Source organism: Falco rusticolus, chromosome 5, assembly GCF_015220075.1.
Source record: "Falco rusticolus isolate bFalRus1 chromosome 5, bFalRus1.pri, whole genome shotgun sequence".
Classification (NCBI taxonomy): domain Eukaryota; kingdom Metazoa; phylum Chordata; class Aves; order Falconiformes; family Falconidae; genus Falco; species Falco rusticolus.
This window is the reverse complement of record NC_051191.1, coordinates 23,181,360-23,209,174: the sequence shown is the minus strand read 5'-3', so window position 1 is coordinate 23,209,174 and position 27,815 is coordinate 23,181,360. Positions and strand designations below refer to the sequence as shown.

The 27,815-nt window shown below is 46.8% G+C and overlaps 1 protein-coding gene across 6 annotated transcripts in view; it reads right to left on the bottom strand.

Moving 5' to 3' along the window:
* The window catches only part of FRMD4A (FERM domain containing 4A), a 386,235-nt gene that overhangs the window by 34,017 nt on the left and 324,403 nt on the right, over nucleotides 1–27,815 (bottom strand). For all 6 annotated transcript variants that reach the window (XM_037390648.1, XM_037390649.1, XM_037390650.1 and 3 more), the window contains 3 exons: nucleotides 26,119–26,205; nucleotides 10,182–10,258; nucleotides 5,766–5,904 (listed from right to left, as the gene is read on the bottom strand). In XM_037390648.1, the coding sequence (XP_037246545.1) occupies nucleotides 5,766–5,904; nucleotides 10,182–10,258; nucleotides 26,119–26,205 (303 nt within the window). The remainder of the gene's footprint in view (nucleotides 1–5,765; nucleotides 5,905–10,181; nucleotides 10,259–26,118; nucleotides 26,206–27,815) is intronic.

Here is a 27,815-nt window from a genome sequence, read left to right as displayed (position 1 = left end):
GCAAGGGGGTTAAGCAGCGCTGGCAATGAAAAGAGCATGGTAGCTGCTTGCAGGCTTGGGCTCACTCTGCCCTAGTGGCTGCCTTGCCTCTGCGATACAAACCCTCCTGGTAGCAGCTCACCACCTATCTTCAGTCCATTCTCCTGACAGCCTCTAGCAAGTGCTTAACATCAACAAGAGCATCAGGAACACTGATCAAACTTGCTGGGGATGGCCCTTCAGTTATATCCCTAGCACTACCAGGAAGAAGAACCCTACAGACCGTGTCTTGAATTTTTCAGTCCTTTTTCTGACTAGTACAGCCTTAGGATCACCTTAAAATAGCAACTGCCACATCAGAACAACCCTCTGTAGTCCTCTATCTCATTTCAGACTGCGGGCAGCTCCAAGTACTTCAGAAAAAAAATATATGGAAACTTTTCATTAAGCCATTGTGGAATAATCTGTCCACATGGGAAATTTCCTCCTGCCTCTTCTGCACTAATGCTTATGCTCTGAGCTCTGTTTTATATATTGGTTGTTGAATTCAGGTAACAAGCCATGCTAACAAGGAGAGAACTCACAACCAGGAAGAAGCTCGCTGTCTGTAATGCAGCACACAAGGATGACTGCTATTTCACCTCCAACCTGGAAATTAGCTTCTTGCTCGCTGACCCTCACATGAGCTCCTCAGTCACGGGTGGAGGGAGCTTGCAGCTCAGCCCATCACCCAAATCTCACAAGGCCTGTACTGCTGAGCTTCAATTAGCCTGGCCTCACAGGGCCACTGATGTGCAATTTTGATTTCCCAGAACCCAGAAATCTGTTGGCGTATGGTGCCAAGGCTCTCCAGCTGCACGACCTTTTGTTCAAGAAGGTGGCGAAGCCCCAGTTCAGGATCACCTGATCACTCACCTCTGCACCTTCTCAAGGCAAGAAGACACTCTCAGCCCTAGTCAGACAGTTCAGGTGATTGGCATATCATTACAGTGCTGATAAATCTGAAGCTGATTGACATCCACTTACCAGGTGTGATCTATTCCTACTGTAACTAACATGAGGTGGGACTACAAGGAATGCTTGCCACAATGGGATTTTTGGTGTTATTTCACACCCTCAGGAAGCAGAAACCATGGCTGAAGGCTAACCACACTGAGCTTCGCTCCTAGCTCTGGTTACTGATTTGCTGTGGGGCTTTGTGTAAGACACTTAAGGCTAAGTTCTTTAGCAATCCCCTGCCTCTGTTTGCACATCAGTGAAAAAATAAGGCAAGTAAAATGTCTCCCTGTTGCAACTAATTTTTTTAAGATTAATTTAAGACTGCAGATGAAGACAGCACTGGGAGAGCCTTATACTGAAAACACGCTCAGAAGTATTATCGTAATTTAATATTCTTGGGTATTTATGGGCTTTATCGTTACCATTCAGAGGTACCCAAATGCATCATAAGGTTATTGCCACAACAACTCCAAGAACAGGGCGTGTGCACTCACTGATTTGAGTGAAGAGGCTGAACTACCAGCCAAGATGTCAGAGCAGATCAGGCAACTGGTACTGACCTTCTTAAAACTAATGCTACAACCAGTTACATACTTCCCATTTCCAGCAGCTCCTCCCCCAAAATCAGCCCCAGGAGAAGGAAAGCATTCTTTCAGCTTTCTGGATCTGAGATTTCTGGTCAGAAACAAGGTCTGTGAAACATGTTCCTCAAATAGCTCTGGAAGGTTAGTTCTAGGTGAAGAGGAAAGTCACTGCTTTTATCTAATGAGATTTCCTGCTCCTGAAGTCTTGATAAGGAGCCTGAGCATGAACTACTGTCTTGCTGCAATGCCAGATCTTTGGAGGTAGCGAGTCTTCAGACTGCTGCTGTCCTGGTGATTTATCCCCTGCAGGTGTATACATGCTGTATGCACCCTGCATATAGGTAGGGTTATGTATACTTTGTATAACCCCAGGAACAGCCATACTGATCAAACCCAGTGTCTGCCTAACCCAATATACTGAGTCCTTGTGGTAGATGTCTAGGAAAGGTACAAGCTCCCAGTCTGCACTGACAGATCCTGCCCTTCCGCTCTGTGAGGCAGTGGTTTTCCTGTATTTGTAGGATAGTTATGGCAAGAAGCCCTACAGTTTATTTCCACTCATTCAGACTGCAAATTAGGGCGCACTCTGGCATTACCTATTTGACCAGGCACCAACTAAAGTGCTGAGCAAAGGCAATGCAGCTGGATGCTGTTGTGGTCCTGGCCTGTATGTCAAGCCAGCAATGGCTGGAAGTGTGCCCTACATAAGGCAAATGAAAAAATGATGTAAGACCAAAGCCTGGCATCCCTGGAGCCAGGAGAGAGGAAAAACAAACCAAAAGAGAGCAGCCAGGGAATGAGCAGGGCAGAGCGAGCTTTCTCTCCAGAGGGTATAACCCAAACGTGCTGAAGCCATAGGAGAAGGTTTTAGATCCAATTGCAGTTGTGCTGACAGTGCCCTGCACGAACAGTGGGGACAGAGCATCTCCAAAAAGGAATGGTGCTAATTTTCCATGCTGCTCAGTCCCTGCTGCCTCTGCTCCCTACAGCAACGCCAATCAGCATCGGGTGGTCTTGTGCTTTGGACAGCCACTCATCAGTAGCAGGAATCAGACCAACAGCTCATTTCATCCAGGCCACTGAGCAGCAGCCAGCGCAAGGCCTGGGCTAGACTTTGTACTGACAGCACAATAGTGGAAAGCTAGATTACATCCCATTAGCGCTCCCTCGGGCCCTTCAGTCCCTCCAGGCTCAAAAATTTTAAAGCACTTAGCACAGACCTGCCAAGTCTCATTTACATGGAGGGAGACCGGCTCATTCACCAGTCATTTCAAAGCATGGGGCCAAACTGATCCCCAGTGTTGTTCTGACAGGGTCAGAGGGTGAAGGAAAATCCATCAGTGAAATGCAAGAGTAGACGGACACTAGGGATGAATTTATCCCTCTTGCTTGCAGTGATGGGTCTTTGCTGCAGGTGATTTTTTGAAACCCTTGACCTATTTTCTACTGGTTCGTTCAGCCAAAAAGCCTTGTGCTTGGAGCAACGTGCTGTTGGAAACTCCCACAAAATGGGACTTTTCAAGGCTTCTAGGCCAAAATGATTGATTCAGTGCAGTCAACAGAGCAAAGACATGCCTTGAAGTCCTGCTGCATCTGTCTCCTGAAAAAAAAGAAAGCTGACAGGATTTCTGCACACTGCCATGTTCACTTGGAAAGCTGGGGATCTTTTCAGTCTCCACATTACGCTTCAATTGCAAAGACAGCTAGACAGATCAGCGGGGAGCGAGACGCTGGGAATTTGGCAAGCTGGCAAGAGTTCAACATGGAGTGAGGATGCAAAGAAGACTGGGACCTCACTTCTTTGCAAAAGGGTCAAAATCCAGGCAAAGCTGATTCTATTTCTTTGTAAAATCATGTGAAGGGGGTTTTCCTGTGGGGATGTGCAGATGGTCCAGATCCAACTGGTGCCCAGTTATGTGAGAAGCACAGAGTTCAAGCTGCTTTATCACTATGTTGTATCTCCAGCCATCTAATATACATCACTGGAGTGAAGGCTCAGCTGCAGTGAGCTCCAGCAGGCTTTTTCTTCTAGGTTTGTTTTTATTTTTCTTTCTTTTGTCAAAACGATATTAAATTCCAAGTTTGGACATGAAAGGAAGGAATATCTAAGTTTTGCTTTGAAGTTGGGGATTCAGCTGAAGTGGGGGCTGAGATTTAAGGGGATGCAAACCCATGTTACTTGAAACTCAAATGTTTGTCTAAGCCCTTGAGAGCTGAAATGAAGACTTTTCACATTGCCTCACTCTGGAATATGTTTTACTGGTTTTCAAAAGCAAAGCGCACATGTGTACAGTGTCCTCAAGTGACCATCAGGATGAGCTCAACAGATCAATTAAAATTAAAATGAATGAATCTATCAATCTCAACGGTGTCATGTAAAAAATGAGGACAACAGACTAAAATACCAGCTCCCCTAAGGGAAAGAGGCAAAAATATTTGTATGCTGTAACTTCAAAGCCTCAGCGTGACCACTGGGATTATTGTGACAAAGCACACTGACGTGGTCACAGACGTGACAGGTTGACAAATGAGGGCTGGTGGGTGGTGCTGTCTGTAGGAGTGTGAGAGAGGGGAGATCAGATTGAAACACTATCTGCCAACAACAAAAGAAGTCACTGAAGGAAAGTCCTGGGCATTTAAGAGACCCAGTTTCTTACCAAAGAAATGGGAGGAGGAGGGAATCTCCTTTTGTTTGTTGGCTGCTTGTGACCTAAATAACTTGCAGCTATATCAGCAAATCCATCTGGCTAAAAGTAAAAAAAAAATAAACTACTGTTTGTTTTGCTGAGTTGGTTTTGTTGATAGCAAACCAGAGAGGGCAATGCCTTGCCTGTGGTGGTCCTCAGCAGAGGGGAACAGGACAGCATTACTTGCTATCAGGCAAGTGTGCAATTTTGTCCACATTCACAGCTGGCCCTGAGGCAGAGGTGGGAAGTTACCTACATCCCTAAATTCAATAAAGCTCACAGCAACTAAGATGAATCCTGGTTTTTTGCATTAAGTGGGACATGGCCAAAGTGAGTGTAACTGTGTGTTCTGGCCAAGGCTTCCGAAAGTCCTACCCGGTCTACAATAAAGTCACAGAGATCATGACAGGGAAAGCGATGTCAGAAGGGTTTAGAGTGAGCTGGACTAATAGCATGCTGTTGGCCCTTCACGTAATTTCAGCAAGTCAATTTAATACATTTAACTGGCAGAAAAATAATGCAACAAAGAAGAACAGGAAAAAGAAATACTTTTCCGTCAGTTTATTGGGCTGAGCTGGCTCACAAAGGGACGCAATAAGGTCAGGGCCTGTGCAAGGGAGGGAGCAGCCCCGGCCTGAAAATGAAGGCAACACTTTCAGCAAGAGCAAGATGTTAAGACTGTTTCAGCCATTTGGAGGAGTATTACCCTGCACATTCCTGCCATCTCACCAGAGATGGGAAGCAATGCAGGCAGCTGTATAAGAAGGTACTCACTCAATACAGATTCTGTCTTCTTTGTAAAGTTTTACACCAGCTTGCCCATACGAAGAGGGGCATCTGCATAAGAAGTCTCTCTTCTGTCTCAAAACAACCAAAGCCATCTCCTGCTGCTCTGAGTATGCCTAAAATTACTGTCAATGAAAGGAATTATAAAGAGAACACATACTCCTGTGGTTTCAAGGTGGTTTCTTTTGCGTATTGAGTGACCCTTTGTGCAGCACCAGATCAAGACAGTTCCTTGTAAGGCCAGGCTGTCAGCATCCTGCCTCCCTCCTTCTGTTGTGAGATTCTGTGTGAAGAGAGAACTAATATCCCTACCCTTCATTTCTAGGAAGATTTGGTAGTAAAAAGCAAGGGACAACAAGGATTCAGAAACAGGTGTAGAGTGTGAAGCTACTTCGAACTCAGTTATTGAAAGCTGCCCTAACTTTATGACCGTTCAAGAACGAACAGACATGTGGAAACTGTCCAGACAGGGATGTGACCCTATCTGCTTGCAGACTTTGGCTCCTCCAGTCCTTCCCTCAATCCTTACTCCCATAGACGTGAATTTGATACAAATTCCCTCAGTCTGGTCAAAGCCAGCATCTATTTTGAGTCAGTCTGCCTTTTTTTTGATCTTAAGTGGGAAGGGAGAATAGGATAGGAGGCACCGTCTGGGCTTGACCCTGCTGGCACTGTGGGGTGTGAGCACTCACCCACTACAACATGCACTTCCCACCTCCAACAGGCTTACCTTGCTTTGCTTTCTGTCCAGGTAGAACTGATGCTGACTAATGGCCATAGCCCAGATAGACTTTATTAGTGCTGGACAGGCGTACCACGTATGCACAGCAATGCCGCTATGCCCAAAAGTCCTCCTGGTCACAGATGCCCTGGAGAGGAGAAAAGAACTGAGGTTACACCAAGGTTTCCTCTGATCATTTTCTGTGGCAGAACCTACCGCAGACCTCATAGCAAAAGCTGCTGCCTTTACTGCGCACACCCTTGTGCTAATGGCAAAAAAATGCTTAGAGAACAGCAATAAATAGCTAATGAAGTCAGGAGAGCATGTACTTTAAATAACTCCTCAAGTTAGCAAGCTCTAGAGGACTAACCGTAAAGATCATCCAGTTTGTCCAGTTCAGACTGTATTCCTGGGCTTGGCTGAGCTGATGCTGACCTGCTATGTGTTCCAGGGGAGTCAACAATGCCAAAGCATGTGTGAATCCTCTGCGTCTCATCATATGTTGAGACACCTGAGGTCAAGTCCTCACACCCTGTACTACCTCTGGCTTTGGACAGTGGTTCTTACATATTAGGACCCAGATGGCAACTAAAGATCCTTAGGAACAATGGCTGCTTTAGGGAATATGGTATAAACTGTTCAGGTACCTTGAATTCCCCACATGTAAACAGATATAGCAGGACTTGCCATGTGGTACGAAAAAGTGGAGTTGTGAGGTTCAGAGAGGGCTGCCTAGTGCCCTGGAGAGAAGTATGTGACTGGGTGATTAGCTGAGTGAATATAAAACCAGGAAAAATAAGAGCTAAATGTTTCCTCTCTGGGACTCCCAACTGTCCTCAAATATTAGCAAAAAATACAGGTTAGGTTTCCCTGTGCTTTCACAGCTGTACAAAACTGCTTGATTATTCCACCCCACCCCTCAACTCTGCCTCCACCAGCAGAGCCCCTGACACCAGCACCCACAGGCTCACACAGTCCTGGTCTGCAGAACTCCTCCCACTGCAGGGATGTAGCACGGGCTGCAGTAAACCAAGCCATGCATCTACAGAGCCCCAAAGAAATGAGGTCCTCTCTAGGCTGTTAAGAAAAGTCTTGTGGTGGAGGACTACGAAATGAATGTGAGCATGAGTACAGAGGCTAGCTCAGAAATATGATGCTTTATATACACATACATATATTTTATATATGTTATATATATTTATATATATTAAAAAATATAGCCTTTCACATAGGAAGATGGATGGTGAAGAAGGGCCACTGCAAGAGACAGCCTGGGGAGCAGGGTGTGCTACGGAGGGGTTGTCACAGTCTGTAGCCAGCAGGCACTCTGTGCGATGTAGATGTGAAGGTGACACTGCAGGACAGCCTGGGAGCTCTACTGTGGAGTGCAAGGGGTAGTGGACTCTTTTTAGCAGCACTCAGAAGTCCTCAAGGCTGCTAAGGCAGCGGTTCCCCTCCTGCACCTGCACTGGCCACTCCTCCTCTGGTGCCTGTGGGCTGCTGTCCTGTCCAAAATTGGAGGTGAACATGAGGCGGGGAGGCACATGGTCAAAGAAAGTTGTGACAGAGCCAAGAATGAAAGAAATGAAAAATTCTGCAGCAAAATGGGAACTGCTGTCCAGGTGCAGCCTGTGAGAGGGCTGACCACTCTTGAGTCAGGGCCTTTTCAGTGCTGCAAAACATGTTTAAGCCAAACTGTGAAGCTACAAACTGGAGTTTGACTTCTCTGAGTAAACAGCTACAGCCAACAAGGTCTGAGAGAAGTGGGGAATCTCATGTTTCAGCGTTACCCTGTGCTGAGTCCTTTCCACACGACTGGAGCAGAAGACCTTGTCCCATTATGAGTATTGCTCTTGTGAGAAAACTCTCCATGGATGCAATAGGACAGGGGCTGATGGTCCTAATGAAGATGGGTGCTGGGCTGCCTCATCCCTGTCACCAGATAGGGAATGAAGGCTATGCTGGGAGGTGCTCTTGAAGTTGAGGCTGGAGAGGGGATCTAACTCTGGATGCTTTGTGTTGGTTAAAGGGACACAAACTGCTGCAGCATGTTGGCATACAAGGCTCTAAGGCATTAAGGCACTCCAACATGGGCTAAAGCCTTAATTCTTGTGCAATCCTATTCAGTTCTAACACAGTAACTTGTTTTGAACTCTCAGAAACATACTCTGCAAGCCATTCATCTTCTCATCTTAAAAGCAGCGATTTCCAATTGCTTGTCTTTTTGGGATCTGTACATATTTTCCATCAGAACTGCAGACCCTGTTAGAAAGTCTGCAGACTTAGCTGATCAGTGCTGTGGACTTGCTTTTCACAGCTGTTTTTGGGGGACCTGTGGGAGACAGCCCATGGGTGTTCTTTCCATTACTTCCTCTCACGATGCTACACATGTTATGGAATTAACCTTGTTGATACCCCCAAAAAAGTATAATTTCCCTCCTTTATGGGATAAGTAACCATGATGAAAAGAGGTTAAATGGCTTGTTCAGGGCAGGAAGCCACGAGCAGAGGCAGGGCTTAAAAACATACATTGTGCTGCCCAGCCCTGGCCACAGCCATGGAGCCGTGCTTGCTGTGACTGTGGTTTGCTGACTCAGGCTCTGGTTTGGCTACGAAGAGAGGAATGTGGAAAGAGCACTGTGTTGGCTACTCCTCCACCTCCACATGCAGAACAACTCCTCGCAGGAGTCCATCCCACTTGGCCGGCAGACTACAGTCCAAGCTGTATTCCCACCACGCCACTACAATGTGCTTTGCTGCTTTACAGCCAGTGTACCAGTTTGCCCTGGGTGGCGGTACTCTCTGGATAAGAAAATCAACCAAATTAATTCCCTTGTAGTGAGAAATTATCAGGCTGACAACCTGGGACAGGGTTTTGTGCTCCTGGTGTTGATTCAAGTGATTCAGAGAAACAATGCAATGGAATAAAAAGCCAGAATCTCTTCTGTGTCAGTAATTCCTATCATCTAAATACAAATGAGACAGAAGAGGTTCCTCTGTGTGGTCACATTTCATGCACAACATTGAGTTGCAAATATTATAATGATTTTAATGTCCCAGAGCTATTTGCCTTTTTTTCCTTGCAACTGCTGCTTCCAGGAAACGGACAGCCTGGCTGTTTAGGGGCTTCTTGCTACTGTTTGCTTGGAGCACGCATTTCTGACGCCTTGACCGCTGCCAGAGGCTCAGTGGAGGAAGGAGTGTACCACCCCCAGGTCCTGCTGTTGGAAGATCTCCCAGTGTATTCTCAACTTTGGGAATTTGCTCTGCTAGATTTCATGCGACTATTTACATGCTTAATACTAAGCAGATGCTTCAAGGCTCCATTGACCTGGAGCTGCACAATGACACGCGCTGCTCGACTCAGTTTTTGCTTTAACAAAACGCACCTATGGAAATAGGCACCATTGTATTAGTGTGACAGTGTTCATATCAGGGCGAATAAGCACAGAAACTGCATGCAAAATTCCCCTAATAAAAGTACATATATTAGTACACAGATAGGCATGGGAAACAGGTGAAACAGGATCACAGCTGGGTGATCAGCAAAACACACTACTACCAGCAGCACATAAAATCATTCTGGGAAAAGGGTTGGTTTTCATCAGTTGTATCCACACTTTGAAAAGTGGGACACTGCTTTTAGTGAGAACAATTTACAGAGCAATACACACACGCTGGTCACTGTCTGCAGTAGCCATCCACTACCACAAACGAGCAAGGGGTGCAGAATGCACTGACTAGGTGCAGCACAGTCACTTGAACTCACCCTCTCCCACATTAGATTTCTGAAGTAAGAAGGAAACAAACAAACAAAAAAAAACCCCAAAAAAAGACTCCTGTGCCAAAGAGACTGATGGGCTTTCATCCAGACTGCCGGTAAACCTCTGGTACTGTGCCATTCCTTTCAGTTGCACTATTGAATATTTATTTACAAGGAAGCATGTGAGTACAAAATCTGGCGCCCATCTCCAGGCTCCAAGAGCAAAAGGGGAACACGCACGGGGTCTGCCGGCACCGCAGCTGGGGCACCGCAGCTGCACAGCCCCGGGGGTCAGTAGGTGCCAAAACAGAGGGAAGGGGAAAAAAAAAATACCGCTAAGAGCCGAGGGGAAGCACATCCTCACAAACAGCCACCCGAACCCAAAGCGTCCCGATGGAAGGAAGCAACAGGCACCGGCTTGGTACCCGTTGCCTTTTGCTTCCCCAGATACCAAGCGCAGCAAGCCCCGGGCCAGCGCGGCTCACCACGACCCGGCTCGGCACGGCACTGCAAAGCCCGGCTCAGTACGGCTCAGCCCGGTTGGGCACTGCAAGGCACGGCTCGGTACGGTACGGTTCGGCACGCCTCAGCCCGGCTCGGCACTGCAAGGCACGGCTCGGTACGGTACGGCTCGGCACGGCTCAGCCCGGCTCGGCACTCACCTGCGCGGGTCGTGCACCTCCACCGAGAACTTCTTCTCGCGGAAATAGAGGTTCTCCAGCTGCCTCCATTGGAAGATCTGCGGGCAGAGGAAGGGGGTGAGGCGCCTCCGCGAAGCCCTCACCCAGCCCTGCCCGCCGCGCCGCTCCCTCCCGGCGCTGCGGCGGGGCTGCCCCGCTCCGCTCGCTCCGCTCCGCCCCGGCCCGGCCCGGCTCGGCTCGGCCCCGCGTCCCGCCCGCGCCCCCCGCCCAGGAGCCGCGGGGCAGCCCCGGGGGCGGTGCCCTCCCCCGCTGCCTGCAGCGGGCTCGGGGCCGGGGGGGGGAGGCGGGGGAGGGCGCCAGCATCGCTTTGCGGGGTGGAATAGGACTGCAACGCAGGCGAGGCCACGGGAAAACCGGGGTGCGGCTGCTGCCCCCCTCGAGGGCTGGCAGCGTGGCTGTGCGCTGGCGCGGGTCCCAGCAGGGACGAAGGTGGCCTGGCGGGGGAGGCGAGACCCCCACCGGGGTGACCCCCGCCCCACTGAGGTGGGGTACCCAGCTCTGCTTGTACAACCAGGGCAAGGCTCGCACAAGCGTGAGCCGAGCGGAGGCAGCCTATCTACGCCAGCTGGCGGAGTCGTGCGGGCGATGCCCGAGGCCCCCTCGTGCTCCCGGCGGGAAGAAAGTCAATTCCTGCCGCAGTTTTCCAGGCTGCCCTGCTGGCAGCACGCAGACAGCCAACACCATCGCCGAGGGGGGAAACTGAGGCACGAAGCAGTCCTGGGAGTAAAGTGCAGGTCTCTCCCTGCGTGCCCTCGCGCCTGAGCCAGCCCTGCGGGTCTCTGCCTGCCCACTGAGCGTACGTGCTCCTGGGCCCTGCAGTGCGCTCCCGGGGTCCCTGTATCCCACGTCTCTGCCGTGAAGGGACCCTCAAGTAGGCAGGAGGGAGCAGTGACCACAGAAGCAGCATGAAGGATGCGGTGACTGCAAAACACTGCATCAGCTCTGCAAACCAAGGCACCATCACGGCCGGCGACAGGCCCACCACCGCCTCCTCTTCACGAATGGGCCAGCCAAAATCCAAACCCTGGCTGCCTCAGGGAGGAGGCAGCCTCCACCCCTTGGGCATCTCCCACTCGGCTTCCCCGTGCTGCCCCTAGCAAGCAGTAGGGCTTGAGGAGCGTAACCTCGCTGCTGGGAAGCACAGCCAGCAGAGCTCTCTTTGATTTATACTCCTGCTCCTACTACAGGCAGCTTCTGTAGAGTTCCTGTCCTACCCCCAAGGAAGGCGCTGGCTCCTGACAGGCCGAGATAAGCTGCTTGCCAGTGTCAGCGCTCTGGAGATATGTAAACAGGAGGAGTAATTCGATTTGCACTGATTAAGCTGCTGGTGGAGGTGAAATCTAGAAAATAAAACAAGCCACAGCAAGGACCCAAAATTTTATCTGTGCTAATATTTCAGGGGCAGCAAAATTGAAAATCCTTGTGTTTGTAAAAGTTTCCAACCAAGATTTTTTTATTATTTATTTTTTATTTTCTCTTTTTTTCTTTTTGTTAATGGGGGGTTTGGAAGGAAGGGTGGGGTAAGGAGGGCCCTGAGCTGCCCTGTACTCTGGGGCTGTCTGCATTGCAGAGGGGTAGGAGAGGAAGGGGTCCAGGAGGGATGGAATGCTTGAAGGGCTGGGCTGTACCTTCCTTACAGGATTATTTTATTCCTCCACTGGAAAAATTAATCACTTCATAAAAGCTGTAATCACCAAACGAAGCACAGAAACACCCACTATTTTACTCACTGAGGAAGGACAGACATGGGGTGAAAGGGTTAAGCCAGGAGCTGAGGTCTGAACTGAAGTCTGTCTGCCCTGCAAGCACCCAGCTTCAAAGGCATGAAAAGGAAGTTTGGAGCCTAAACTCCCACTGACAACAACTGAGGTCAAGCCTGAGACTGCCGTGTGGGCTGCTGAAAACAGCCCTCCGTGCTTCCAGATGCCCATCCACAAGGCAGGGAGAATAATGGAGCCGTGCCGCATGGCATGTGCAGAGGACATGTTTGGGAAGCGCTCAGACATGTGGAACACATAAGAGTCTAAAAAACTAGCAGATCACACCCTTCAGAAAACATCCCTCTGTCCCTGGGTCCCCTGTTGTCATTTATGACTAAACTTCGGTGTGGCACAGAAGGAATTTGAAAGCCTTTTCAGAGCTGCTGGCAGCTGCTCTCCTCAGACGCTCTGCCACCCATCCTCCTCCCTTGGACTCTGCCAGACTGTCCCCTGCGCTCCGATCCTTTCCTATTTTACCCTCTACTCCCAAAGTCACAGTACTCAGTTCATTAACTGCAGCTCCATTTCCCTTCGATGATTAACTCCAACTGTCCAAACACACAGGGCTCTGGGGAAGCTGTTCAGATGCCCAAACGTAGGCGTTGAGTGCCATTTTCCGTGGCCCAGGGTACCCTGCCTGGCCCCCGGCTGCTGCCCCAGGAGGGAGGGAGCCTGCCGAGGGGCCGGTGCCAGCCTCATGCAGATGTCTCTGATCCCCAGCGGGGCCTAAAACGGCATTAGCCACCTACACTTTGGGCACCAGAGCAGCTCCCCAGATTGCTGCATTTTTATATTTAGTCTCTTTGTTTTTCTTGGCAGGGTGCAGAAGGAGGCAAATCCAGACTCTTGGGAGGGAGGGGGTGAAAGTGACCCCACAACTTGGGTTTGTGTCTTTTTTTCCATAGTGCTACTCTCCAGAACATACACGTGCATTTTACCATTGCTGTAACTGAGCTCCCTTTGCTCCTCAAATATTATTCTGCAATCTCCCACTCGTTTTGCCCACATTGATCTGAGTGGTCTCACCCTTCATATACATAAAGAATCCGGTCTGCAAGAATGTGAATACCCACAAGAAAGTATCCACTTTCCTGTTAGCTGATCACAACCCCTCGGAAGAAACAAAGCCTAAGGTCTCTCTTCAGCCAGAACTTCTAATGTAAGCAAGCTGTCTCCCTCACCAGTTGTCCAGCTTACAGACAGTTTCAAATTGATGTTGTTAATTCAGTGACAGATGCACAAGGTGCCATTAGTTGGTCTTCTTAAATGGAAGCATAATTTTTACCCATCAAGATCCTTTTACCACATTGGTGCTTGCAACCTTCCCTAGGGAATATGAGCCACAGCAGGAGCTGGTCATAATTTCAACAGTCTTGTGGAAATGCAGTGACAATACAGATGCTTGCTGGTTTTGGGGCTAGTTTGGGTCAAAGCATCCATGTTCATGACAGATTTACCTCCTCCTGCACTGAGGCTGGGTATGGTTTTGGGTTATTTGGCTTAGGATTGCCTTTGGCTTATTTGCAGGGCCGCATCCAAGGCCTGCCCTTGTAGGTGGGACAACCTGTATTGGCTTTACTGGAGTTCTGTTAGGAGTGTAGTGACTTTTGCCAGACAGAAGGTACCTCACAGCAGGGACTGGGACAGCATCTCCCCAAACACACTGGAAATGAGGCTTGGGAGAAACTCAGTCAGTAGCACAAACTGAGAGCACAGCTCCCCTGCCCTTTAGTAGCTGCCTTCTCTTGGAGCTTGCAGACAAGGGGACAATTAGTGGTGCTTGCGGTGGGCTGTTCCTGTGATGTGGCGGTTTGCCTGCTGGGATCTCTTCTGAGGTCAGCAGCACAGTTTGGATCATGCAGCACTGGGCAGCTTTCAGATGGGAACAATTTTTGGTAGTGGCCATCATTACAGGCTGCACATGAGATCGTTTAATCTTCAATAGATACTTAAGGAAGGCTCCCAGAGATCAGCTCTTGAGCACAGCTGCACGCTTACACGTGCATGTGAAAGGGAAAGGGGCTACTAAAAAAGGAGAAAAGAATTACCCTTCTTCTTCCCTCCTTCTCCAGGGGGACCATCCCCACCGTGGGCTTTGTTTTATCATGCCAATAAAACTGGAACTGACACTATCACTTGAATTTGCAAAACTGCTTATCAACCTGCTTATTCAGGGGAATAATTGTTCCCTGTTGGACCATGTGTACTGTTTAAAATGTGTTGGCCTGGGTGGGGAGGCTATGGTGGGGAAGAAAGTGCCAGAAATGGCTTTTCTGCAAAGCTGGCAGCTTAGAAGAGGAGCCAAGGGAGGGATCCGAGTGCTGCACGGTGCGCTGTGGAGAATTCAGGTGCAAGCTACAGGAATTTTCTCATTGGAAACCCTTTCCAAGAGTCAGGCAAGCTTGCCAGGCACCAGATGTTTGTGACTAGTTACAAAGAGCTGCAGTCAAAGCCCTTCAGACGCAAGCTTCTTTTGTGAGCACACTTGTGGTTTGCTGGCTGCTCCCTAATTAAGCTGAGCCTGGAGGAGGGGAGGTGCAGGGATCTGCATCCGTTTCAGCCATGAGTCTGAAGAAGGTTTTTACCATTTTGATTGACCGTGGGGCTGGTGCTGTGGAGTTTGCACGCAGCAGGAGGTAGGGTCAGTGTGAGAGCATTTGAAAAATGCCAGAGGCTCCTGATAAAGAAGGGAGGGTATTTCCTGAATGAAACATCGGGGAATGTTTCTGGCCACCCATGTCCTGGGTGACCTGGACTTCGCTGAGGTGTGGGGAGCTGAGTTAATCTGTGCTAGGCACTGGGCCATGCTCTGTCCCTTTGTGGTCGGGAAGCCTTGCCTGAGTATCCAGTGGAGGGACCATCTCATACATTTGGGAACCCCTGGCAGTACTGTGGTTATTTTGGCTCCTGTGTTGCCCTGCTGCTCAGGGACAGGACAGACAGGGCTGCTGAAGGGCAGCACCGGTGACTGGTGCACAGTGCCCTCTGGATTATGGTACCTAGAGAAACATGCCCAAATAGTATCTTTTGGAATAATTCTCAGGCTTCTTTATCCTGGGGTTGGGGTACTGGGTGCCTGATCCTGTCTTCTGCCTGATGGGCCCAGAAGAGCTGGACTTGGCACTGAACTGGGTAGTGTGCACTGTGACTGGACAATCTTCTGGGGACGCAGTGTAAACCGTTTTGCATTGGGCCTATTAAGAATCACATATTAATGCTCAAGTACCTGGTGTCTCATTTTCTTTCCCTTTTATGTGTGCATATCATCCCTTGAAGCACCTGAGTTAGGGCAGAGGCAGAATGGGTCTACTCAGCCATGCACGTGCTCTCAGGGGTTTCAGATATCATGCTTGGTGGCTGCTCAGAATCAAACCATCTGCAGAAGTTTACAAAGGATCTACCTGCTGTATGTCTGCTCTCTTTGGTGACTTCCAGAAGGATGCAGAGGTGCTGGAGTGTGTCCAGAGAAGGGCAACGGACACGGGGAAGGGTCTGGAGTCCTATGAGGAGCAGCTGAGGGAACTAGGGGTATTCTTCCTGGAGAGGAGGAGGCTCAGGGGGCACCTGATCACTCTCTACAGCTGCCTGGCAGGGGCTGCAGGCAGTGGGGGTTGGTCTCTTGCTCCCAGGTAACGAGCAACAGGACAAGAGGAAACAGCCTCAAGTTGCACCAGGGGAGGTTTAAACCGAGTATGAAGAAAAATTTCTTCACTGAAAGGGTTGTTAAGCAATGGAACAGACTGCCCAGGGAGGTGGTGGAATTACCATCCCTGGAGGTGTTTAAGAAATGCATAGATGCAGTGCTCAGGGACACAGTCTAGTGGTGGGTTTGGCAGTGCTGGGTTAATGGTTGGATTTGATGGTCTCAAAGGTCTTTTCCAATCTAAATAATTCTGTGATTCTAAAGGGTATTTACAAAGGAGAAGGAGACAGACTTTTCTCAGAGATGCCCAGAAAAGGGGCAATGGACACCAGTTGCAGGGTTGCAGCAAGGGAAATTCTGACTAGATATGTTAAATAAAACCCCAAAACTGAAACAGTGAGGGTGGTCAAACACTAGGGCTGTGAGTAGCCTGATCGAACTCTGAAGCTGGCACTACTTTGAGCAGGAGGTTGAGCTGCAGTCCTCCAGAGGCCTTTTTGACCTGTATTTTTCTTTGATTCTAAGCATTTAATAAATGACCAATTCTAACTGTTGTCAGACTTACTGACCTATATGGCGTCTCCCAGTCCTTCAAGTCTTGCAGCTTCTGAGATGATTAATGCCTTGTTAAATCATACTATGCAGAAGGAACAATCATTCCTCCAAATACACGGACTACCACCCAGACTGGATACTCTGAAAGGCTTCTAGGACAGGCAGGGAAATAATGAGGCACATTTCTAACAGCCCAAATGCAACCCCTTCCCTTGCCTACACTATGGGCAAGAGGCAACCCTGGATGACATCCCGATACTAAAACTGGTACTAAACAATGGAACTAAACAATGATGGTATTTTCATATAGCTTGCATAAGTGCAGCTACAAACTCCCAAGTCTTTTGTTTTGCAGTTGAAAGACAAAACAAACATAACAAAAAAATTCCTCCTTGGAAATGCAATTCCTTCCACTGAACAAACCAGCAAGCAAAATTCTAGGGTCTGAGTTATGCAGGAGGTCAGGGTGGAGGTTGTGAGCAGTCCCTTTTTGGCCTTAAACTCTATGGAAATCACAGCTCCAGTGAAGTCAATGGCAGTTTTGTCCCAGTGATTTCAGTGGGGCCATGGTTTCCGGGCATGGATTTGTGTTCTGCCTCACGACAACCCTGCTCCCATCAATCATACCTCTGTCAAACTAGTTAGAGCGAATGAGGAAGGATTTGGTCCAGCCAGAACAGCACCATCTTAGCTCAAACAAATGGGCTCTTGTTTCAGGGGCAGATTTACCAAGAGATTTCTGTGGGCTGTCACCTGTGAATTAGTGTGACCCACTGCTGCGGGTGCCCCCAGGCCATGAAATGGGGATGCTGCTGCACCACAACTTAGCACTCCATCCTGCCACACTTCCATTCATTCCTGTATTTCTATTAGTTTGGGGTTGGGTTTTTTTCTTTCACTTCCCCAAACGAAAAAATAAAAGGTTTCCTGTGTGATTTGATGTGGGAAACAGCTCCACCAATGATCTTCCCAGAGGCTTGCTGTCCTCCCTTCCCCCATGGAATGAGAGAGTGGCTTGGCTAAGTGGGACTTTCAGTGGTCTGTCAGCAATCCCAGCTCACTATCTAATTACATCTTCCCCTCAGGCTTCAGGACTCTTTTTTTGCCAAACAGACAATTTCTGGTCCAATTTGAGATACTTTCTGCTGTGTGCTGTTCTCACGGGACCACACCACCCCAACAAACGTTTCTGGCTTGACCAAACAGAAATTGCATCTAGATCTATATAATCACCACTGCATTCATTTCCATTATGGAGAGACAATTCCCTATTAAATTTCAAACTGGTTTATTGGCTCAGTGAGGCAGCAAAGCATCAGATCACAGAGGGAAGAACTGCTATTTGGACAAAGCATTATTTGTCTACATAATGTAACTTGATATTTGTGTCTATAAATGTATATACCCTGGGAGATCAGACTTCGACTTTATAGCCAACCAAATCCACCTTTGCCGCACATATATATATATGTGTATGTATCTGGTAGATGCTGTTAGATATTGTATTGCTTTCACCATGCTGGGTGTGTCTAAATCCATAGGTCTACAGAGAACTTTATTTCCTGATTCTGTTAAGGCTTTTTTCCCGCTTTTATCCTCTGCAAGCAAATCAAAGTGACTAGATCTTTCTGCATTGAAGATCTCTCCTTTCTGACATAATATCCTATGTATTACATAGAGGATGCCCAGCCTATAGCATATGAATCAGCTGTGGCACCCTAGAATGATTTATGCTGCCCACAAACCATTCCTGCTACTCTTTTTCCTAAGGGTCCTTTTGTCTTCTCTAGCGGCATGACTGAAGTACATCTATCTTGGAAGCAAAATACCCAAACCACCATCTCTGTCCCACAAGGCTATGGTGATGCACATATGTATCAGGTTGTATGACTGAAAATACTCCTGTGATGCAGGGTGTCTGCATATGGGGTGCCACAGCAGCAGCTACCCCATGTACATGGTAATTGGCTGCAACGCCTGACATTCTGAGTCTCCTGCCCAGGCCACTGACCTAAAGATGTCTCACGTTCATTGCCACTGACTAACTGGGCTCCTGCCTGGCTTCATCTGGTTGTAAAAATGCCCAGGCCTTTGGAGTAGTGAGTCCTGGTGAGCTAAGAGACAGCATTTGAGAGGGGTGGGGCATGCGGGGAGCCTGCTACCACTTCAGAGCCAAGCATAAGTGCTCAAGGAGGTTTCAGTCTCGCTCCAGATCTCCACCCTAACTCCAGGGCGCTGAGGTCCAATTTGTTTCACTTTGTGCTGTCAGAGTGATTTGTCTTTGCATCTTGTTTAAGTTCCTGCTGTGTGCTGCAGAATCATTTAAGACTTGGCTGCTGCTTTTATAGAGAATTACCCTTTAAGACCTGAATATGACAAAGCACTTAGAACACGGGAGTTTTACTTTGATGGGACTACTCCTCTATTTAATGGTAGCCATGGGCTTGGCTTGGCTGGACCAGACCAATAGGATGTCATGACGTAGTCTTTGTGTATGTAAATTCTTGCAGAAAACTCAGGGGACTATATGCCTGATGGTATCACCACTGTACACATACACTAAACCACCAAAATAGTGAAGGTTTCCTTATAAAAGAGCAGTGCCTTAGACTACATATTAGTGTTTACAAGCATTATAGTTGATCAAGCTACTTATTTACCTAGATAATGGTAACTGACTTGTTGGTCAGTTGACTTGACTATCCTACAATTTTTAAAAGTTGCTTTACCTAGACAACGCACTTAGCCTTCTGTTTGGGAAAGACACTGAAGTAAACTTTTACCAGCTTATATAAGAAAGAGAAAAAGTGGTGATAATGACCTATACCTAACTGTTAATTCATCCTGGTTCAGCCATGGCAAATTCCATGCAGCCAAACTCCTTTCGACTTGTTGCGAGCTATGGAGCCTTTGTCTTGCACCACAAAGTTATTGTGCAGGTTAATGGCAGTTTCTTTCTCTGAGTGCTGTGATTTACGCAGCTTGCACCCATACCCAGCTCCTAAAGCTGTGCTGTGTGATACTGACCATGAGCCAGATGGTGAAAGGGATTGGGAACTGGTTGAGGGTAAAAGTGACCACTTTTTTTGGCTGGGTTATGCTGAGCTCTGATCCCTTCTCTGGAGCAGTTTCCTTCCCAGCTGCACAGTTATACCAGCGTGACTGAGGAAGGGGCCCGGGGGAGGAAATAAGAAGCAGTGGTAGGATTGCCATGGGAGAGGAGGGTGGTGAAGGCCACTTCATCTGACACTGCTGCCAAAAGAAATGGTCACTGAATCACAGCCCAGTGGCATGTCTGGCCAAATCCTGTGGAAATCCTGAGTGTCAGGGACAAAATCCTGCTTTCCAGCCCAATGTGCTCTGATCTGATTTATTAATCTCCCAGTGTGCTTGAAAGCTTTTTAGCATAGTGGAGTGCAGTGGTAAAGCATGGAGTAGTGGGTGCTGAAAGGGGAACGGCCTGGTGCTGGATGGTAGGCACCCCAAACCAAGGACAAGCAGCAGCAAAAAAGGTGCAAGTGAGGCCATGGTCTCCTGTGTAACAGGGATGGAATAAGACATTTCAGCAGGTCTTAAACTATGACTGCTCTTCAACAGCCACAGGTCTGTTACTGATATGGAAGGAGACCTCTTTCCATGAGAAGAAATAGCATGGTAAGGAACCTTGCTTTGTATATGTCTCCCTCCTCCAGTGCTCTGCATTTCCAGATACTAATCCAAGACTGAATTACTGCACTATAAAATGAGTTCAACCTGCCGTGACCTGAAGACTGGTTCAGTTTACAGCCAAGTCCATAATCCAAAAAGCATGAAGGATCAGCAATGGGAAGAGAAATAAAAGCGCTCAGCAGAAAGAGTCAGCAGGTAGTCCTTAACAGGCAGCTAATCACAGTGAATAATTTATTACAGCAATGCTACTGAGACTCCACTAGCTTTTAAACCAGTATTTCCTGGAAATGTTTTCTGCTCCTCTTGTATCATTTGTAAATTCTTCCCTGTCTGCAATGTGAAGGTGTTTGCAAAGGTCTTAGGAAATGATGCTGTTCCAAGAAGACCCCAATTAGACACAAGTCCAATACATTGTCTCTGACCCCACTTGATTTTGGATGCTCTAGAGCAGGGGTCCTCAAACTATGGCCCACGGGCCGGATACAGCCCCCCAGGGTCCTCAGTCCAGCCCCCTGTATTTACAGAACCCACTCCCCCACCCCACCCACCCCCACCCCCCGCGCCGGGGGTTGGGGGGGAGACCAAGCAGCCACAGATGACTTCCTGCCACTTAATCTGCGCGCCAGACCCCTGTTTAAAAAGTTTGAGGACCCCTGGTCCAGAGAAAGGCCAGCCCTTTCTGAATATACCCTCTGGCTCAGTGGCATGCCAGTGAGAGGAGCATTGCACAAGATCCATACCTCTGACAACAGAAAACAACTTGCTGCCAAATCAAACACCCTCCTTGGATATGAGGGTTTATAACCCCTCCTAAAATCCTGCTTGAAACAACCAAATCAATGTTAAAACTGGATGGAGGTCACACTTTTAGCCTTATCTTCAACTCTTCTAAGCCCTTGACCTCTATTGTATCACGTGGCAAGGAGTTATAGAAGTGAATTGGGCTCCCTGTAACTGATTTGAATGTCATGTTTCTTTCGCCTGTTTGACTGTCATGATGTTCTGTGATCAGTCAGGATAGAGACCAATTTGTCATCTTTCTCCTCCCCATCATTCATTCATTTCTATACATTTCACATCAATCCCTACTTTATGTTTTTTTAAGTTACTGGTCTGTCATTCCTTCACCACAGGAAGCACAAGTTTAACCACTCCATCAATGCAATTACTGACTCCACAATGCTTCATTATGCCCTAAAGCAGAGAAGATCTCTATTTGTTCTGCAATAAAGCAGCTCTTAATTAGGCTGTCGCTCCTCCTGTGTAAATATCTCATTTTGCCTCTGAATGGGGGAAGTTCACTCCATCTCTTGTTGTTTGGAAAAGACCAAGTGACATCACACAGCAATCTTTTACTTTCTGGACACAATTAATGTGCTGATTACTTTGCTCATGCTTTCAACAAGCAGGTGATTTCTCTCCGATCACACACTTAAAGCTACTGATTTTACATGTGCTTTGTATTGTTTAGTCAGATGGGTCCAACTCTTTTGTTTTTGCACATTTGAATGAGAATTCAATCTGTTACCTTGCTTTGGATTCAAAATGATACTACAAATTGAATTCCTTTGTAGTGAGAATCCATAGAGCTTTGTGGAGACCTTATGGCAATGGACAGAGTATTTTCATAGCATGCTTCATTTCCTCTCAGAAAAAGGATAACACTAGGAAGAAATGGCAGAAACTGATGTTTGACTGTCACAAGAAAAGTCTTTGTCAAGCTACATTCACAGCCAAATTTTGGGATGCCTCACATTTTATCTTATTTCCAAAAGTCTTTATTCCCTTTGTGTTCTCTACAGTCAACCAGAGAAAGTAAACACTGGTAATATTTGAGTCTGAGAAAAAAGGCTCACTTTAAGTTTCATTGCCACTAGACTTCTGTACAAGAAAATGGGATAACACTACACAGAGGTATTTCTTGCAAAGCAACCAAACACTACCAGACTCTCCTTTAATGTCCTGCTATTTTTAGTGATAAGTTAAACAATTTCTCTGTCTATTTATTTGCCATATGGAAGTTCTTTGGTTGACTGTTAATCATTCACTCTTCAGCTTGGAGTTAATTGTTTACTAACTGTTAAGCTGTGTGCCCTAAAGATGCCTTTGGGCTCTTAAATCGGTGGGAATATCTCACTAGAACAACAGAGGTATGCCTAATGCTACTACAACTGCTTGAGCATGCAGGTCTCACAGCTCCTGGCTATGCCACTTCTACTTCAGGTACAGGTCTCTTGGGATGGAGTGGAGTTACATCCCTACCTGCTGGTTAAAATGGACAAACACCACTCACAGACAACATAGTCACACAGGGGGGCTGCAGTGCCTTGCTCTTTCTTTCCAATTGCTCTGCAATGTAAGCAAAAAACCCCCTAATTACCCTTTGAAAACGATGGTTTTGGTCACTAAAGCCTCAGGGGCTTGTGGGAGAACGGTGCTGGTGCACACTCTCTGAAGACCTGATTCCAAAGAGCTTGCCTTGTTTTATCATGAATATTGGGTGGTGCTGACCCAAGATGAGCACAGCCCAGCAGGACAAAGACTCCTTTTTGTTGTGCTTTTTCAAGTCACACTGAGCCTTGAAGGACCTTTTCTCTCCACAGGGAGCTAAGCCTGACATAGAGGGAGATGGATTCTGCCCATCCTGGATGCTGTGTGCTACTGCTACACAAATGACACTCGTTCTGCAAGCTGCTACTAAACTTCCAGAGTGCCTCAGGATATGGTTAGCAGGACAGCAGCCATCTTCCTACACTTGGTACTTCCTTCTTCTTGTTCAGCTGCAGTGATGGATTTTGTGAAGTCTACCAAAACTTTTGGATTTATTTAATACTTAAGAATGAACGGCTATCAGACCATAACCGATATGGACCAAATCTGGGTTCAAATAGGCAACATTCAAGAAGAAGCCTTTGGCAGGGCTTGCTGAGTCTGTGAGCTAGCCCCTGAACATACAGCAGAAAAACAGAAGGGAGAACGATAAGCCTCAGAGTGATGGCTTTGGGGAGCTTCAGGGCTTCCACAGAATTCAAGCATAGGCAGGAGGGAACATAAAAATAGGAGCACAGAGTCGAGTTAGTCTCTGCAACCCAGTGCAAGCTGCATTCCAGTTTAATAGCCCTGCATTCCCATCTGAACCACCTCAGAGTAGGTGCCAGATACCCATCTCAGCTGCATCCCCAGTAATGCTGGAGGTCTGGAGGACTTATGCCTGAGTGAGAATAGTGCAAGCAAGATCAGGTTCTGGCCCTGTGTCAGCCTCAATTCTCCTCTCTGGATTCATCTAACTTGCTGACAAACCTAGTTAGTTTTCTAGAGACACATGGCTGATTTACTCCAGCAATTTAATAAAAATGTGGTTTTGACTGACTGCTAATGGGATCGCCTGAGATAGGCTCAGCTGCTTAGTGTAGGTTACAGTTTTACTTGCAAACACAATAAGCATGGAAATCTATCTAGGATGACATATAGGAAAACATTACAATCTCTCCTATAAGATGAGCAAGGTTTTTATATGCATTTAATATAAATGTCTTGGTTTCAGCTGCTTTCTTGCTACAATTTTCTGCTTATGTTTCTTCCAGGGAGATTTATTTTTCCATTGTAATTTTTCAATTTGTTTCTGGCACAGGCAATGTGCAAGAACAAAATAATAAAGATAGGAAAAGACATAATCTCTTTCCTCCTCGCCCCCTAATTTTACCTTGCAGAAAGTTCACTAAGGTTTACCCCTCCCCTTTGCACAGCAAAGACTTGATCCAGCCCATGCTGGTATGGTGAAATGAATCAGATACTACGGTAAGCTTTCAGATACTAGTGGTATGAAGTGCAATTTTACAATCTAATTAGCAGAGGATTAAACATTGCACCTTGCTGAGGCAGTTAAGCTGCTCTCGCCAGAGGGGTTTTACCACCTGTGTAGGGTAAGAAGTCTTTTTATTTGCTCTACAGAGGGTAAAAGCACTCCGTGGGGAACTAATGAAGCCCCAGCCACCCTGTGCAACTCCTGTCCCTGATCTAGGCTGTGCATTTTGGAATAGCTCTGCCAACAGACAGCTATTCCAAATAGAACTGCTCATCTAGGCTGGCTTTTCACTGCCGTGGTCTCTGGATTATGGCAATGGACAAATTCTAGCCAGAAATTCCTGCTTTCCCTTCCCAACCAACCTTCCCTCCCATATTTATGACCACTTCTGATAAGCCACAGAAGTTCTCTGTGGTTTATTCATAAGGCAGTACCATTGTTTTGGGTCTCCTGGATAATTTGCTGAGACAAAAAAAAGAAAAAATCCCAATAAAGAGAAAACTGGCACCCTATTTTTTAGGGTTACACTTGCAGAAAAAAGGTAGGAGATACTTACAGCCCCTGATTTGAGGAGCAATGTGAGAGTTAGAGGTAGGTTATTGGGGACACAGAGAAGCTGGCCAAGATGTTATCAAGCTCTAAAACCAGTGCTACAGACCAGATCACCTTGAGCAGCTGAGAAGCAAAGTAGGGAAGCTGAGAAAGAAGGCTTGACCCTTCCATGGAAATGTCTGTCTCCTCTCATGCAGTCAGAGTAGCTGACCTCTTTTCTTCTTTCTTCCGATGCTCTCCACCAACCCTCTCATCCCATCAGGGTTGATAACAATTGCTATAGCTTGTCAATGGCTGAGTCCTGTCATGGCAGGGCATTAGTTTCCTCCCAATAAATGTTTCTATTGCTAAGACTGACTTTGGAAGGCATTTTTTAAGGACATGTCTTCCCTGGGAGGCTGGCACTAATGGAGATATGTGGGTGCAAACACCCAGTCTAGGCATGTTTTAATAAAGCCTAGGCATTGTCACGTGTGAGTATGGCTTGCCCTGCAGGTAATGATTGATCCCAAACAGATGTGTCTTTTAGAGCACAGATGCTCTGGGAAGACCTCCTTACTCCCCTCATCCTTTCCTTCCATGAATAAAAAGCCTCATTAATAGCCTTTGATAAATAAAAGGCCAATCAGTGCACCTATTGTCTCCTGCTGCCTCCTTAAGCAGTTCTGTTTTCTACCAAAACCTTGATTCTAGTTTATTTTAATAGAAGATGCTATCTGTGAGCACCAGGCAGTGTCCAACTTGAATGTGATCAGGGGAAGTGAAAGAAAGGGAGGGGGGACCTTGGCACAGTGACAGTGCCAAGAGAAATGCAATACATTAATTCAGCACGGAAGCATTTGCATCCATGGAAGAACTGCCTAGTTGCTCCAAATCATCCAGTTCTGCAGTCTGCAAACAAGCCTGAAACCTTGCCTCCTGATGTCTCCATGGGTTTGCAGTACAACAAACACTGTTGCTAACAGACCGTGCATGCCCACCTGCAGGGCATGTGCTCAGAGATGAGCTTTTTTCTATTAGATGGCATCCTAGGTAGGAAAATCAGAACACATGGGTCCGCCCAGTAGGATGAGCTCAGGGGATCAAAACCTTCCTCCTCCCAAAGGAACAGGACATTCTGTAGCTGGATTTCTCAAAGATAATTTGGAAGGACTGAGACAAATCCCGATTTTCAGGTGCACTGAAAGGTTCACTAAAAATAGTAATAAAGAGACCAGAATGGCTAGTTATCACTGACCAAGCTCTAGTTTTGTGATCAGATCGATGCATGCCATGTCTGATTTGTGAACTGTTTCAGAGTAAAGTTCCTAAATAAATCAGACAATGGGAACAAACTTTTTAATGCTTTTTTTTTAGGCATATGATGACCGTTCTCTTTCACTGCTAGCTCGGCATTTAACTCTTCAGTTAGTAAAATTGTTGCTTATCAAATGTAATGCTGCTTCTGGGAAAATTATGCAAATCTGTAATAAATGTAATGTAATAAATGGGAGATTTCCTGTCTCTTCTCCCCTCTCTCTTTCAGATCACTTATGGCTTGACAATATGCTATCAGGGGCTGGCTGAACACCCTCAGTACCACCATAGCCAGTGGATGGAAGGCCTCCAGCACCTGAGACGATCAGTTTTTCAGTTCCCATTTATCTCTTATGAACCACACACAAAAGAAGCATAAGTTGCAAGATTAAGCGTTATTCGCTGCCCCCCCCCGCCCCCTCCATACAACGACATTTAATAAATTAAGAGCTACTTTTGCCTGCTAATTCTTTGCAGACATTCAGACAACTTTGGGAGAAAATTAACATCCTTCAAAATCATGTGAATCAATGCCAGCATTTGGCATACATCACACCCTCAAACTGAGCTGTCACATGCGTGGCAAGCCCAGACCTTGACAGAGAAGTAAACACTTACTTTTCTTGGTTTCACTTTGTCATGGTAGTCATATTGAAAAATCCCCTTGTAGCTAAGTCCTAACCACCAAGGAATTCCCTGCTTGTCCTGGAAGAGAAAACAGAGGGAGTTATATTGAATGGAATGGGGAAATGCTGGAGATTCCTAGGTTGTTATTTAAGGTGAAGATTTGTTTCTAAGCAGTATCTTTGAATGTCATGGGTGTAGTTAAATTTACCCCTGCTGAATTTCCTCATCACAAAGTGCCATGGTGTTTAGGAGAGATCTGTTTCATTTTTGGCCATGACACATAAAACCATTTAAAATGCATCACATATGATCAAGTTACTCAAAATGTGGCCAGGGGAGGTGAGGAGGTTTGACATGGGTCCCTTGTGCAGTCAGTGGTGCATCTTCTTTCTCTTCCCTGTAAATTATTCAGTCTGAACACTCAGTCTGGAGAGGAAGGAGAGTGAATCACCCAGCTGACTTGAATTATGTGGAGGGATTTTAGCATTAATCTTGAAAATGCAGCAGTAATGTGATCTGAGAGCTACCAAGTGATAAGGTCTGACAGGCTCAGACCCAACTGCTTTGTGTCTGAGTGCAATAAAATGGCCTTATGGAGTAATGGCTGATATCTGATACCAGCCTCTCTGCAATTTACTGAACTGGAGTCCTCAATGAAATTACATTTGTTCTGTTAATGTGATAGAGGATGGCAGGGTAAAATGCAACAAAACCAAAACCCCCACATCAGGTAGAAGCAAAACCTATTATGTGCGATATTTGCTGCCTCATTGCTGCTCACTGGTACTTATTGATCATGGGGAATTCACTGGCATAGCTCTCAAGTGTTTGCAGGCGTGAACACCCAGCCCAATCCATTAGATCTTCCTTGTTGTAAAACAGTCCAAGAGATTTGGATGCAAAGGGTGCTGGAGGGATCCTGCTCTCTGGTAAAAGAAGAGGCTAATGTTTTTTGCAAAATGCTGTAACACATTAGCAGGAATAGACTAGAAACGCATCTCCCTGAGACAGATACTGTCAGATATCCGTGCTTTTATAGTACCCCATGTGTGCAAGACATTACAGATATATTAAAAACCATAGGATCTCTGCAGAGAGATAATGATGAAATGCATCAAAACTTCAGGGGTGATAAATGAGAGCCTATGCTCCAGGGAGTGTGGATCTAGCTTTATTTATATGTTTATTGATCTCTCTACTTAAAAAAAATAACAATCTTACAGAGCCGGTCAGGCAGGGAAGTAATAATAATATGAGACTGGAAGATTTGGTGATAAATCATCAGACAAAAGAAATGAGGGATTTTGTGAATACCTGCATGAAAACCACATGGGTAGAAGCAAAGAGCTGTTTGAGGAATGGAATGTGTTATCTCTAGAGTGTGGGACAATGATTTGGCATTAAAAATATGTATTGTAGCTGTGTCAACCTACTTATATCTCAAGTGAAGGGAGCTGCAGTCTGCAGGTCATGCCTGGCCCTAGTTAGCTGCTTATGGATCTGCCGGCTGGGAAAAGTCTGACCTCCTGGGACTACAAAAAGTAGTGAGACATCGAGTCTGCCAGCAATGTGGCTGGCTTGTCCCTTTGGTGCTGGTTCACTGGCATCACCAGAGCTTGCTGCTGCTTTTATGCTGAACACCTCCAGCACAATAGGACTGCAAGAGTTTTATCTCCAAGAACACAATT